Genomic DNA, 14,221 nt, shown 5'->3' with positions numbered 1-14,221 from the left:
TCGAAATAGCCGCCTCCTATGTGTAAGTGACCCTGCCTCAAAAACCAGCCCCTGAGAAGCTCTCGAAGGCCTGCACTAGAGTGTGGTTTCACCCCGTAAGGAAATGAGACCGGCAGCCATTTCTGTGATTGCTTTCTCTGTATCTCCCTCCGAGATGACCTGGCAGGGAGCATGTGAGATATAGTAGAACAAGGACCCGAGAAGTAATTTTCTGGCCTGGGTGCAAAATGAGAATGCAGAGCTGTTTGTTTGAAGAGCAGGGGAAAGTACCATTAAAAGTAATACAACAAGGTCTCTTTGAGTCACAATTGGCTCGATGGCAGTGAGTTTGGTTTTTGGTTTTGCATAGGAGTGGGCACAAGGGTTGTCCCTAGTAAGATGCCCACCGGACAGTCTGTGGGCCTGTCAGTGTAGGTTGTGGGGCTGCAGATGGGTAAGCTGGGTGAGGTGGGGAAGGTCAGACAGGGCCTGAAGGCACTTGAACTGGTGGCTCAGGACTGCCCCGGATGTAGGGACCACACATACACCTTTGCTTCTAGAGCCCCCAACTCATGCCCCATCATTCTGTTGGGCCTCCATACAAAGTAGACACTTAAAGATAATTTTATTAAGAATCTCAAGACAGTGGTTGCAGAACGCTAATCCCCGAGCACAGTCACTCGGGTTGCATACTCGTTAAGCCAACCAGCTCTGGAGAAGAACACCACGGGTCTCTAATACTTGTTTCTTGAAAATCTTCCCTGTAGCTGGCATTGGGTAAGCAGAAATTAAAACAGCATGTCCCCTCCCCACAAGTGTGTGTTTCTTTTTAAAAAGTTTCTCATCCTAAGCAAGCAAATGATCAGAAGTCTCTGGGGCGAGTATGAAGACTTCCGTGCTGTGCAAAAGAGGAGCACCTCCTTGCCTGGGGGCTTTGCCTTGCCCACGACATGCACAAGGCCATGTGCTCTTCCTCTTTCCTATATTTGGTTTTGTTTTACTCTAAAAATATGTAAAACATTCCTAGCTCATAGACCGTGTAAAAACAGGCCAGGAATTTGAATTTGACTCTGGGACTGTAGTTTGCTGATCCCTGAGCTACACAGTAACGTTTTCAGCCAGTGTTTGAGGACTAAGTTCAGCCAGCATCAATTCCCAGAATGTGTGTCTGTCTCGCTCAGGCAGAGCAGCCTCTAGCAGCCACAGCACACACTCGGGCAAAGGAACGCAAGAGCTGGCAGCCCCAGCTGTGGGCCAGCATGCCCCTAACGGAGACCAGTGCAGAAAGGAGAGGCACTTGCTGCTGCTGGTGCAGCGGAGGTGAGATGTTCAAGGCGGTTACCCTGAACTGTTTTGGTTTTTAGGAAAACCTCAGGGAGTTGTTTTGGTTTAAGGTTTAAAGATTGTCTCAGAGTACTAGTATCAGGAGTTCATCCACCTTCCATTGTTCCAGAAAGGTATCTAGAGTCCATGAGAATTTGAAATTCTCTTCTGTTTTCCCTCCTTTGGTGTTTGATCCACGTTCTTGTATGGAATCTGATCTCGTGACAAAGGTGGTTGTTGTTCACGGAGGTGATAAGCCACATGTTCCTCTTTCACTCCAGGTATAGAGACCAATTGTTGTGGCTTGCCACAGCCCTTGTAAGCTTTTAAGACCCTAGCCACTATATAATGAGCTAGCCCACAGAACACACTAACAGACTAATTAACTGGGATATTCCATGAAACCATGACCCTAAACCTCCAACCCAGAGAAGCAAATCTCATGAGGTGTTTGTTTATATATAAGCAGCCTCCGTAGCAACTCTTTGTTGGCATTGTAAATATATTATACAACCTTTGCTACTTTTTGCAGGTGTACAATTTATTGACAGCAGTGGCCTCTTTGTTCTTCTGTTAGGCCTTCCTCCAATATCTGCTCATGATTGAGGCCAGGAATGCTGCTGGGGTGTGGGAGCAGCCTGGCCTGTCTGTGGACAGAGCTTCACAGCAGAGCCCACTGAGCGCTTGTTGGAGGCCCCCCCCTCCGGGTCTCAAGGGGCTCTTCTCAGAGATCAGTTTCTCCAAAGAATGTCTGTCAGGGTAGACCATCCCCTAACACATCATCCGGGTCCGTTCCACACAATTGTACAGCAATCATAAGTAAAGATTATAGTAACATCATAGAGCATGAGAGATAGAAGAGAGATTGAAATAATGGAGTCAGACATTTCATGGTAGCATGCTCACCTCAGCCTCACTTGGTGGTCCACATGGAGAGAGAGAGAGAGAGAGAGAGAGAGAGAGAGAGAAAGAGATATTTATTGCTCACCAAGGCTTTTTTATTCTCTGGGGACATGCAAGCCCCCTAATTACAGGTGAAGACATACATCACAGGCAAGGGTTATGCTGTGGGTAATACAGTAATGGGAGGGGGTGATCTAGGGGAACATATGCTATTAGAAGAAGAGGGAATAAGGGTACATCTATGACAAGATAGGCGGACCCTAAATTCATGATGGTAGCCTAACTTTGGTTATCACTGAGCAGGTTTGACCTGTTCTCTGGCTCACTATAGAAACCATTATCAGTAGGGTGTAAACCCACCCTACAGGGACCAAACTGATGGCAGCAAGCCTTTAGGGAGAAGTAGCCCATTGTCCTTAACAGTAGGAGTGGACCCTACTTGTGGTGGGACCAGACAGTAGTCTGGTAACTGACTGCCTTCAGGGAGGTAACTTGACAATCATTTACCATTAGCTGCAAGCAGTGTCCTAAGTCTAACATATATTTGGGGGAGACAACTTGGGAGAAATCTTTCTGTTTCCCACAGTTGTCTGTCTGCTGTAGAGGATATTGCTGCTTGCCTTCTGGGGCCACAATACAGGAAGAAGTGGAGTGATGGGTGATTTTCCTCAGTTGCTATTGTAATTGTTTCACCTTGTTTTGAGTCTCTTTCGCCATGAACCTACCCTGAACTCTGCCTGGCTTCTCCCATTCCAGTCTTGTCAAGCCGCCCCCCCCCCCCCCCCCCCGCCCCAAATAAACCACTAGCCGCCTTTGTTGAGGCAAGGGAGTGACAGTTATCTGACAGAAAGGAGTGAGAGTGAGGCACAGTTATCTGGGGAGGTAGGGACCCAAATTCTTCTTTAAAGAAATAGAGTCAGCATGCTCTTTAGAAGCAAAGGTTGTGATGCTTTGGCTCACCTGCTTTTAGACGTGTGATGGGGAGAGACCAAGCCCCTGTAGAAGGACATCATACTTGATACGGAGAACAAAGGCCCTCAGTGAAAGGAGTTGACACAGCGGCTGCACCAGTGGGCTCAAGCACAGTAACAACTGGAATGAAGCAGGACAGGCAGCCATCCAGCATCTAACAGCAACACTAGTTTTAGCAGGGTTTGTGGGTGTTGGGGGAGTGTGTTTAATCTGTTACTTTTAAACATAAGTCTTGTCCTGGGCACTTCCTTTATTTCTTGGGAAGTATTTTAATTTTTAAAAAAGCAAGAACAAACGTCCGAGATATGTACCACAATGTAACCAGGTTGCCTGTTGTTGACTATGTCTGTTTAAACAGCATCGCACAGGTTAAAGGTGCAGATGCTGGGATCTTACTACCTGGGCTTGTTCGAATTCTCGCGCAATCACATTACTAGCTGTGTGACCGTGGGCAATGTACTTCTGTATTTCAGTTTCCTGTGTATAAAATTGATAGATTATTTATGTACTTTATAGCGTTATTGAGGATTTTAAAGTTAGTATGTATTCAATATTTTAACTCTGTGTTAGTCTGGGTACATTAGAGAAACTAATCCACAGAAATTCATATGTATAAGAGAGAGTTTTATATAAAGGTTAAGTGCACATCAAGAAAACATCCCAATCCAGTGCTGCCTAAGCCCACAAGGCCAACATTAGCCCATTAGCCCATATGTCTGATACCATTCCACAAAGTCCTCCTCCATCTCACAAAACACACACTATGACGCCGACTCCAGGAGGAAAGCCGAATCAGTGAATGTGTAAGCATCTCAGCGCTGGCAGAGGTCTCCACACTGGTGCCCCAGCACTCAGGGCTGCATCGGGGTAGGTCCATGTGGCTTCTCCTCGGGGTTGTCTTCCAGGAAGTGAGTCTTGGCAGCTGAAGCAGGGAACTAGCTAAGGCTAACTCTATCCTGGTCCAACCACCAGAAATCAAGAGACCTGAGAACTAGAAAGGTGAGGCTCACTGAGCTATTTATCCCTCTGCCCTTCCATTAACCCCACCTGTGTTTATTGGCCAGGTTGGCACAGTAAACTGAACTCTGTTGTGCATGCCTTCTGGATTTGCTGGCTGTGTCCTCCACTTTTGCTAGTATGCTGTGCTCATGTTTCTGTTCCGTGGCACCTATGAAAATACTTGGCAAAAGGAAGTGCACTCCCAGCAAATGAAAGCAGAAGGCCTGGGCTGTTTGCATAAAATATGGTAATATAGATACAAAGTGTTTGGAATAGTAAAATTTGTGTAAGTTTTAGTTGATCTGTAGTTGCTTTTCCCATTTATTTGCTTTAATAGGAGAATTTCACTTTCCTAGCTTGGTATTGATGACGGTTGGAGATTGAAAAAAAAAACAAAAAAAAACTAGTTAAAAGAATCAAAGATTAAAGAGAGGACTTAAGTTCTAACCCTATTGGAATAAATGTGTGTTGGATTAAAACTCTTGCTAGAAACAACAAAGCAAGCCAACCAAAAATAAGAAACAAAGGTTAAGATCAAGTATAAAACCCAAGGGCAGTGCATATGTGGTGACTTCTATACTAACACTTGCCTTTTCCTTGAGGGCATTTGCAAATCCCAATGAAGGAAGGTCTGATGCACGGGTCCTCAAACTTTTTAAATGGGGCCAGTTCACTGTCCCTCAGACCCGTTGGAGGGCCGGACTATAGTTTTATAAAAATTATGAACAAATTCCTATACACTGCACATATTATTTTGAAGTGAAAAACAAAACGGGGCAAAAACACCCAGCGGCTTGGATAAATATCCTCGGTGGGCCGCATGTGGCCCGTAGGCCATAGTTTGAGGACCCCTTGATGGGTCAAGTAAGCAGAAGTCAGAATTTGGGGTTGTCAGAATGGCTGGGAATTGGGAACAGAATCCTAAAGCACAGGGGACACTGGAGAAGTCTGTATATGCATCCCTATCAGGTCATTACTCAGCGTCTAAATGGTGCATCCGACAAGACTACAAGATGCTCATGAGGTCTAACCCTCCTTTGTGTTCCTCCCAGCTACCCTCTGCTGAAGCTTCCCCTGCCTGGGACAGGCCCCGTGGAATTCACCACTCCTGTGAAGGATTACTTGCCCCCCGCTGTGGACCCTGACCACAAACAAGGAGAGCCCAGCGAGCGGCCAGAGTGGGTAGGTGCTGAAGCCCCTTGCTGTGGAGAGCAGGGAAGTTGGGATGGAGATTGACTGGGGCAGGTTGTGTACGTGGGGCGAAGGTGGTCCGTTTCTCATGGCTGCATCCATGTATGCCAACAATCTTACAAAGTCACAAAGGTAGCTAGTTATACTTTTAATGACTAACCTCTAATGAAAGAAAATAACGTAAAAGTATGACTTTCCTGGAAAAATTAGGACCTGTGATTGCCATCACTCCGTCCAGCTGAGTCTGGGTTTGTACCCTCTGGGGAGGAGCCCCTCGCACAAGGGCCGGGCAGACAGACAGGTGGGCGTGAGAGCCACTGAGTGTCCCTAGAGAGTGCACTGTCAGGGTCTCAGTACTTTCTGATGGCTGCGATGGGGACCTAACTCCGTTCACACCTGTTAGGTTTTATTATCTCCTCATCATGTGCCCAGGTAGAAAGGGGCAGGCTCGGGGAAGAAGGCTCTGCCCTTCTATCAGATGTTGGCTCAGTGCAGCAGCCCGGTGACTTGTGATAGATAAACTCCGCTCTGTCATTGGTAAATTAGAGGCATATCTGGTTACAAGGACACAGGTGTCAGTGGGAAGAGCCTGGCCCAGGCTTCCGGGCCTCTGCCTAGGTAGGGCAGAGACCAGTTCTGTGGCCTGTGTCCTAGCTGGCCATTGGTTCTCCGTGCAGCCTTCTTGAAGTTTTGCCCCCTGAGGGTGGGGCCCCTGTGCCTGTGACCATGTGCATCCTAGGCCTGAGTGGGAACAGATCAGGCAGACTGCTTGTTCATGGGTTTTCTTCCCTTCTTGGTGCCTGCCGGTGGCCTGGGATGATGACAATTAGTGGGAGCTCCGAGAAGTTTGAAGCAGAGTTGGCCGTTTCCTCTTTAGGATTGGACACTTCCCACCCCACTCCCACCCCCGTAGGACTAATGAAGGAAGTCCAGGCCTCCGGGCAGCCCCCTGGGGCCATGCCTTGTAGCAGTCACTGTGTTACCTTGCCTGACTGTCCAAGGTAAAAATGCAGGAGTTCTTAGGAACTGAAAGTTCAAGGGAGAAAGGAGTCCCCCATACCCACCCCCCACTCCCATGCCACCCCCCACCCCCCACACACACGCTTGGCTTGGGCTCAGAAGGCGTCTCCAGGACCAGTCTCAGCCCTGCCCTCTCCAGACAACGCCGCTCCTGGTCTCCCAGCAGTGGCTCTGGCAGCTCCAACCCTGTGTCCTTACAACATGTGATCCAGAGGGAGCCCGAGAAAGCATCCATCTCCTTGCGTTTTGCTTCTCTGAATGAGCGGCTCTGCCCTGGGCTGGGTGCCGGTCTTTGGCTTCATCACTGGGCTAAAATGAGGAAGGACGACAGGAGGCTGGGGCCCTGGGCAGCACACCTCAGGCCTCCGCTGCTGACACAAGCCATTCCTCCCTGTTCCACACACGCGTATTGTGTGTCTGCGGACTGGCAGAGTGCTCTGGGGGACAGCTGGGCTCACTCCCCCTTAAGGAGATTCCACCCCAGATGGGGAGAGACCAAGGTGTCAATGTGTGATCCGTGTCGAAGGACACAGGAGCGTCCTGAGAGGGCACCCGTGGCCTGAATGGGGACCACCCGAGTGGCAGCACAAACGTAGCTGCTTGGCCCGGAAGGAATAGAGCTGAGCCCTCCAGAGGGTGGAGGAAGGGCGGGGAGGCAACTTTTCTGATTTCACCACAGGGCAGGGAGTTAACGGAGTTTCCTAGCCACTGGGAGCGGGGCAGTGCTGAAGGCGGGCCTCAGGCACTGGCCGTGGCCCTGTCAGGGAGTCATCTCGTGCCCACAGAGGACCCTAGAGGAGCCCTCCAACCCAGAGTACCAGGACAGGGCCTTCCCAGCTTCTGCAGGTCAGCCAGGTGTGAGAGTGGGAGGGGAGGGGTCCTCTGCCTCTGCCCCTGCCCCTGCCTGCCTTCCCTTCATTACCCAGTTTGGGACCTGCTGTCTGAGGCAGGGGCTCATGCAGTGAAGGGCCGGGTATGTGTGACTCTTGGTGGCACAGTCACCAAGAACCTGTTTCCCCACTCTGAGGTCGGTGGAGCTGGAATTCCCCCTCCCTGGCCTGTGGGGCGGGATGTGAGTGTGTGGGAGTGCCCTTGCCACTCGCTGGGCTCAGAAGGGAGGGGTCTGCTCCAGCTCTGCAGCCCAGAGCCCCCTGTGCCTGTAAGCAATCATCGCCGCAGACACTTGGGTGGAAGCCCTCCTGGGTTTTCCTGGCTTGTTGCTCTCCTCATGCCCCCATGGAGCAGTCATGTCCTGGCACTCGAAGCTTCTGAACTGAGTCCCTGCAAGGGCTTTGGCTTAACCTCTGAGCAGGCAGTTTCTGTGAATAGCGATTGGGACACCCCACCTGGTTGGGAGGGATGAGGGGATGAATGGAGGGCACCTCGTGGTGGCGGCAAGTGGAGCGTCTTGAGCTGGTGGTCCCGTGTCTGGGGAGGCTGCCTTGACTCCCCTCCGTGTTCTGGTAGCCCCGTTGTAGCAGAGCTGTGAGGACATGGACTTTGTTGAATCCCTCATAAGGTGGCACCAGCCTCCTGTAGGGCAGGAAACTGACTCGCAGCGCTCCCTTTGAGGTAGTCTAGGGAGTGTCAGAGAGGTGGCTGTCCGTGAGGAGACGTGTGTTCTTAGACTGGATAGAGGAGATCGAGGCAAGGGTGCTTGGGGGGGGGGGGGCAGAGCAGCCCAACTAGTGCTGCGCTGGGTGGCGATGGCGACTAGAAGTGGAAGGAAGGGAAGGGAATGCTGTTCCCAGTTTCCAGGAGCACGCCTTCTCCCTGTTCTGTGGGACACTACCCAGTTTTGTGGGTGTTGTCTCTTGACCTCTGTATTATCTTCTGTTGTGTAACAAATTACGTAGCAGCTTAAAGTGACACACACTTGTTATCCTACAGGGTCTGTGGGTCAGGGGCGCCTGTGCTGGGTGCCTTGACTCATCCTCTCTCAAGGTTCAAGGCTCCTGTGGTGGGGGCTGGGGCCTGCTTCCACACACATTCCATAGCTGTTTGTGGATTCCACTCAGGCTGTGGGGCTGCGGCCTGTGTTCCTCGGGGCGCTGTCTGGAGGAAGGCCCACTGTCCTTTCCTGTGGGCTTCATCAGAGTAACAGCTCAAGGGGGGGCCACCAGCTTTTGTGACTTGATCCTAGGTCACTTTGAGCACTTTCTGTTTGTTAGAGCAAGTCACCAGATGCGGCCCACTCTCAACGGGGTGGGATCACTCAGGGCTTGGAGCACCAGGAGGGGAACTCCGGCCCTCTTTGAAGGCTGCCTGCCACCACTTCTGCCCTGTGTTCACCGCCACCCACTCAGGGCACCTTATTCTGTCTGTCCCCAAGTAGGGATGCGATGGAGTCAGCCCCAGTGTGGGCTCCACATCCCTCTGCCTTCTGCGGGCCTGCCTGCCAGCTGCCCACAGTGGCCTACCTGCCACCAGAGGAGGCCCACGGTGCTGGAGAAGTCAGGCTGCTGGGAGAGGCTCTTCCCTGGCCCCTCAGGTGAATTAGCTCAGCTCAGTCCAGCTATCCACAGAGGTCACCTCCCCAGCAGCACTCCCTTTGCCCTTGTTACCCTGCTCCAGCCTGCACACCCGCCCCAGGTGTCCTGCCCCTTTGGCTTCAGGGTCGGCTGCTGGGCGCGATAGCTGCTGCGGTGAGGATTGAGCGGGGTCCTCCAGGAAAGCTTAATCTTGAGCTGCGGTCACAGTGCCATCTGAGCTGGGCTTCATCGACTGTTGGGGTGGGCGTGCGCCAGTCTCGTGAGTGGATGAGAAGGTTAATCGAGCAAGGTGGGAGGAGAGCGGTGCCACGTCAAGAGCACCAAGAACAGACCTTTCCCCAAGCCTGCACCCCCGTGGGCTTCTCGGGGGACAAGTGTGTGTCCCAAAGCCATCCGTGTGGTGTTTCTGTTACAGCCGCCCTGGATGCTGAGACCCTTGTGGAATCAACCACAGAGATCTGGTGGGGATTGAGGGCCATGAACGCGGGATGAGGTGGTGAGACATTTAAGGAGATTCTGCGAGCAGCGGGAAGATGCAGGCCAGCTGATTGACAAGTTCCAGTGACTGTCAGTGGGGTGAGCCAGTGGCCAGCAGAGGGGCGCATGCCCATGTGGCTCCTGACTTTGTCCGTGAGGCTTGCCAGCCAGGCAGGGTGAAGGAATGAGCAGTGGGTTTGACTCAGCCTTGGGCATATGCAAGGGTTTGTGGTACAATGAACTAAAGATCCTGAAACACTTCCTGAGCTCTTTGAGGCCCCCTCCTGGTAATGGGGTTGTGCATTCTTATGGGATCTGATGGAAGCAGTGGGTCCTCTTCCCTAGCAAGGAGGAGGTGGGGTGCACTCACCTCCCAGCAAAGGTGAGGGCGGAGAGTGCCACTTGTGAAGTGTGTCCCCCGGCACTTGGTTGGAATGGTGGCTCCAGCTGGAAGGAGGCTGGAAGGCCTGGACCTGGGGCAGCTGCAGGGGCGCAGGCTCCATGGGTCTGATGGGGACGGGGGAGTTCCAGGAAGTGGGCTGTGCAGCTGTCCCAGGGTTTGAGACGGCCTCTGGGAGCCACTGTCTAGGTAGAGCTGCCTGTCTCTGGACAGCCCTCCCCCAACTCAGGCCTGAGCGGATGAGCTTGTAGCTCAGGTCAGAGTGGGAGACTCCCAGCTCCGCCAAAGCCTGTCTCCTGGCAGGTGCCAGCGGCCACATCTGGTGCTGAGGCTTCCTGTCAGAGTTCCTAGACCAACTGCTGCTCCATCTGGTTTCTTTGTGCCCAAGAGCTGAGGTGGAGGGGGGCAGGTGGTTGCTTCGCTTCACTTCTGTAACATCTCGACTCCTGCCTGGCGGCAACCAGTCATTCCACCACCGTGTGCTCCTTGGCCTTCCCTCCCAGCACTCCTGCCCCAGCAGCTCCTGATTCCTGGGGCCAAGCCGCCCGGCTCACCACGGCGATGACACCCTCCAGGGTGGTGGTGGGTACAGAGAGCGGTGTCTGTCACATCTTCCATGCAGTCTGTCAGGCTTGGACCCTGGAAACCTCTGGGCTGGACTGGCACCTGCCCTCTCACCAACCTTGCACCCCAGATGCCCTCCCTGACCCCCTTCAATGTCAGAAATCCTGCCTCCGCTAGCCCAATCCCTCTCATTTCAGGGCTGCTCCGTGACATCTGTCACCCATGCGGGCAGCTCTGCCACTTGCAGGCCTGCCATGAGCCCTCTATGGTAAGGTGACCAGACGTCCCAATTTTTAATAATTTTTCCTGCAGCCCGCGGCATTTTAAAAGTCCCGATTTTTGGAAAGAATACACGACAAGCTAGGGTAGACGGTTTTTGGCTGCCATGTGGCTGTTTCGCCAGGATATGCGTTTTATCAATGGTGTCCCACTTTACCGATGTTAAAATCTGGTCACCTTACTCTGCGGGCAGATGGCCAGTTCTGGGGAGAGAAGTGGGAGATGGTCAGGAGGAGACCTGGGTGGGAGTCCCTGCCACTCTCTGCTACCCCTGCAGCTGAGGGCATCCTCTGCTCCCTGTGTCCGAGCCTGTCCACTGGGTCTGCAGACACATACAACATACCAGTAGCCAAGGAGCTGTCTGCTGCTCACCCATTGGAGGGAGTTTCAGAATGTTCATGAACGATGGACTTGAAGGGTGGCATCTTCCCGTGAACTGAGTGAGCGTATAGTATACGCGTGCCTGCCTCTGCTGGACCTGCAGCGTGCGTGTCAGCAGCTCTCCCCCAACGGGGCATGGCGATCCGAGACGGCACACAGCCCTGCCTGCATGGGGAGCAGTGAGAGCACAGCGTGGGCCTTGTGATTTCACACGCCACTGCCCTGCCTGGGGCAGAGCTGGGCTCTTGAAGACGGGGTGGGGTGTATGTGTACGTGTACATGTATACTGCACAGGGGGGCAGGAATCTCCCTGACGGGCTCTGCTTCAGGTTGTGGGTCAATCTGTCACAACCGCTGACCTCTGCCCTGATGGCAGAAAGCAGCTGCAGACGGTGGGTGCGGCTTGGGCAGGGCTGGGATGCAGTGAGACGATCTGAAAACCGGGTGCCGTGGGGAGAGTGTTGCCCTTTGGAAGTCTGCCTTTGCTGGCTTGTCTCTGTGCTATGGCCATCGCAGGGGTACAGTCCGTCCCATGGGCTGTGGACCTGTCACCCTGCATTGACAGATGGTCTCTCTGCCCCACCCCCCTGCAGTACGTGGGCGCCCCGGTGGCATACATCCAGCAGATATTTGTCAAGTCCTCCGTCTCCCCCTGGCACAAGGACCTCCTGGCTGTGGATGTGTTCCGCTCACCTCTGTCCCGGGCCTTCCAGCTGGTGGAGGAGATCCGGAACCACGTGCTGAGAGATAGGTACCCTCCCCGGGGCCCAGCCCGCTGCTTCTAGCTGGCGACTTTCGGAGGAATTTTTAAACTCTACCCACTCTGGACCCTCAGATTGGCTGTCATGTTGGGGCGGGGGGGCGGTGCGGGGAGGGCTGTTTCTGCCCCTGGAACACCCACGCCTGCCTATCCTCTCAGAGGAGCATGAGCTTTGGGCTCCAGGTGCACTTTGAGGGCAGCCAGCCAGTTGGCTTGGTTGCGATCCTCCTGAGAGGACCCTTCTCTGCCACCCTCTCTCTGAGTCTCTCTGGAGGGAGGTGCCAGGGAGCAGGGTACAGGCCATGAAGGAACCTGACCTGCATGCAGTGGGCCCACCTTCTGCTGGCAGACACAGCCAGGCCTGGTCCTATCCCCCCCACAGCTCTGGGACCAGGGGCCTGGAGGATGTGTGCCTGCAGGTGACCGACCTGCTGCCTGGCCTCAGAAAGCTCCGGAATGTACTCCCTGAGCATGGATGCCTGCTGCTCTCCCCCGGGAACTTCTGGCAGAACGACCGAGAACGATTCCACACTGACCCTGACATCATCGGGACCATCCACCAGCATGAGCCCAAAACCCTGCAGACCTCTGCCACGCTTAAAGGTGCCAGGTGGTGCCTGCACTGCCCCCTGCATCATGGGGCTCCTGGCAGAGCAGGCCTCACCCGTCTTCGTTGTCTCGGTTTGCAGACTTGCTGTTTGGGGTTCCTGGGAAGTACAGCGGGGTGAGCCTCTACACGCGGCGGAGGATGGTCTCCTATACCATAACCTTGGTCTTCCAGCACTACCATGCCAAGTAAGCCTGCGGTGCCGAGTGCTGGCCTGCCGAGGGTGCGTGTGGAGCAGCTGCACACCCCTCCTGGGCTCAGGGTGCTCTCTGGGAACTCCTCCTGAACTGTTCACCTCCCTTAGATGGACTGAGGAGGGGCTGGCGGCCGATTAAGAACAAGGGCCTCTGGGAGGGCTGGCCTTTCCAAGTGTGCTGCTGCCCCCACTCCTTCTCTGGCCTAGGCAGACATCCCTATTTGGCCACTGCTCAGCCTGCGTGGCCAAGTCCTCCCTCACTGGCCTGCAGGGTGCTCTCCAGGGACTGCCCACTTGGGATGGGTGGGAAGGGCGCAGGGAAAGGCGCGAGGCCTCTGATGGGCGTGCTAACTGTGCAGTTGTCTCACAGCCCTGGGAGCTGTGGAGAGTGCCCTCTAACACAGGCGGGAGGGGACTTCTGCCCCCAGACCACCTGCCACCCCTCTGTGCGTACGTGCGTGCCCAGGTTCCTGGGCAGCCTGCGGAGCCGCCTCATGCTGCTGCACCCCAGCCCCAACTGCAGCCTGCGGGCAGAGAGCCTGGTCCACGTGCACTTCAAAGAGGAGATCGGCATCGCAGAGCTCATCCCCCTGGTGACCACCTACATCATCCTGTTCGCCTACATCTACTTCTCCACACGTACGACCCCCCTCCCCCGACCACCTGCCTGTGGAGGCACCATGGGCAGAGGTGTCCACTAGCTCTGCTGGGCACAGAGGCTAGGCATCCACCCCCCAGCAAGGACTCTGGGTTGGGAGTCTCGGGGTCCCCATGAGGTGTACCATGTCTATGAGGTTAGGAAGGCCATGGTCTCTGGTCACCCTTATTTTTGCTAACATGGGAGCTGCCCCTCCTTTGATTTTTAGGGACCCCTGCTGCCCAGAAGCTGAGTTAGGAAGGGCCTGTGGGGGCCAGGGAGGTGCTGTGCTGACCTGCTCTCTCTGACCTTCAGGCAAGATCGACATGGTCAAGTCCAAGTGGGGGCTGGCCCTAGCTGCTGTGGTCACGGTGCTCAGCTCGCTGCTCATGTCTGTGGGCCTCTGTACTCTCTTTGGCCTGACGCCCACCCTCAATGGCGGGTAGGTCCTCAATGGGGTCACATTGGGCTGCAGGATGGGCCCTCGGATAGTGCTGTGCACATCCGGGCACTTGCGGCCCCTCCGTGCCCTCTCGTGGTTGTCTTTGACGTTGAAGAATGACATATCGTCATGTATACCCTATAGGTGTGCAGGTGTGCATGACATACATATGTGTGTTTGTGCCCCTCTTGGGTTCCAGTTCATACATGCAGGGTGTGTGTAAGCATGTCTCTGTGAGCATTGGGTGGCTGCGGATGACGAGTCCTCTCAGCAATCACCATCGGGTGCCTTCAAACAGTGGTTTCCAAGGCAGCGAGGTCAGCTGCAGTTGATGGCAGTTGTGTGTTGGGGTCCCCCAGTGCTGGTCTGCCTCAGTGTTCTCAGAGGACACGGGAGGGTCACCAGGGCTTCCTATGAGGACATTTTAAGGAAGCTGAAAACTGCATCGGTGAGCCAGTGGCCAGGAAAGATGCCCCAAACGGTGATTTCTATCCCAACACCTGCGTGTGCTCAGCGGCGGAACAGGCTGGTCTGGGGGGAGCTTGCTGTCACCCTGCACACCCTCAGACTTCTGTCTGAGTCCCAAATTCGAAGAAAAC

General features: G+C 54.1%; 1 protein-coding gene across 3 annotated transcripts in view; it reads left to right on the top strand.

The window, feature by feature from the left end:
- Positions 1-14,221, top strand: part of SCAP (SREBF chaperone) — an 84,047-nt gene that overhangs the window by 61,915 nt on the left and 7,911 nt on the right. For all 3 annotated transcript variants that reach the window (XM_075547254.1, XM_075547252.1, XM_075547253.1), the window contains exons 3-8: positions 5,229-5,358; positions 11,574-11,731; positions 12,123-12,343; positions 12,430-12,535; positions 13,010-13,182; positions 13,496-13,622. In XM_075547254.1, the coding sequence (XP_075403369.1) occupies positions 5,229-5,358; positions 11,574-11,731; positions 12,123-12,343; positions 12,430-12,535; positions 13,010-13,182; positions 13,496-13,622 (915 nt within the window). The remainder of the gene's footprint in view (positions 1-5,228; positions 5,359-11,573; positions 11,732-12,122; positions 12,344-12,429; positions 12,536-13,009; positions 13,183-13,495; positions 13,623-14,221) is intronic.

Source organism: Tenrec ecaudatus, chromosome 4 (assembly GCF_050624435.1).
Source record: "Tenrec ecaudatus isolate mTenEca1 chromosome 4, mTenEca1.hap1, whole genome shotgun sequence".
Classification (NCBI taxonomy): Eukaryota; Metazoa; Chordata; class Mammalia; order Afrosoricida; family Tenrecidae; genus Tenrec; species Tenrec ecaudatus.
Note: the sequence above shows the minus strand (reverse complement) of the source record. Positions and strands in the feature narration are given on the sequence as shown.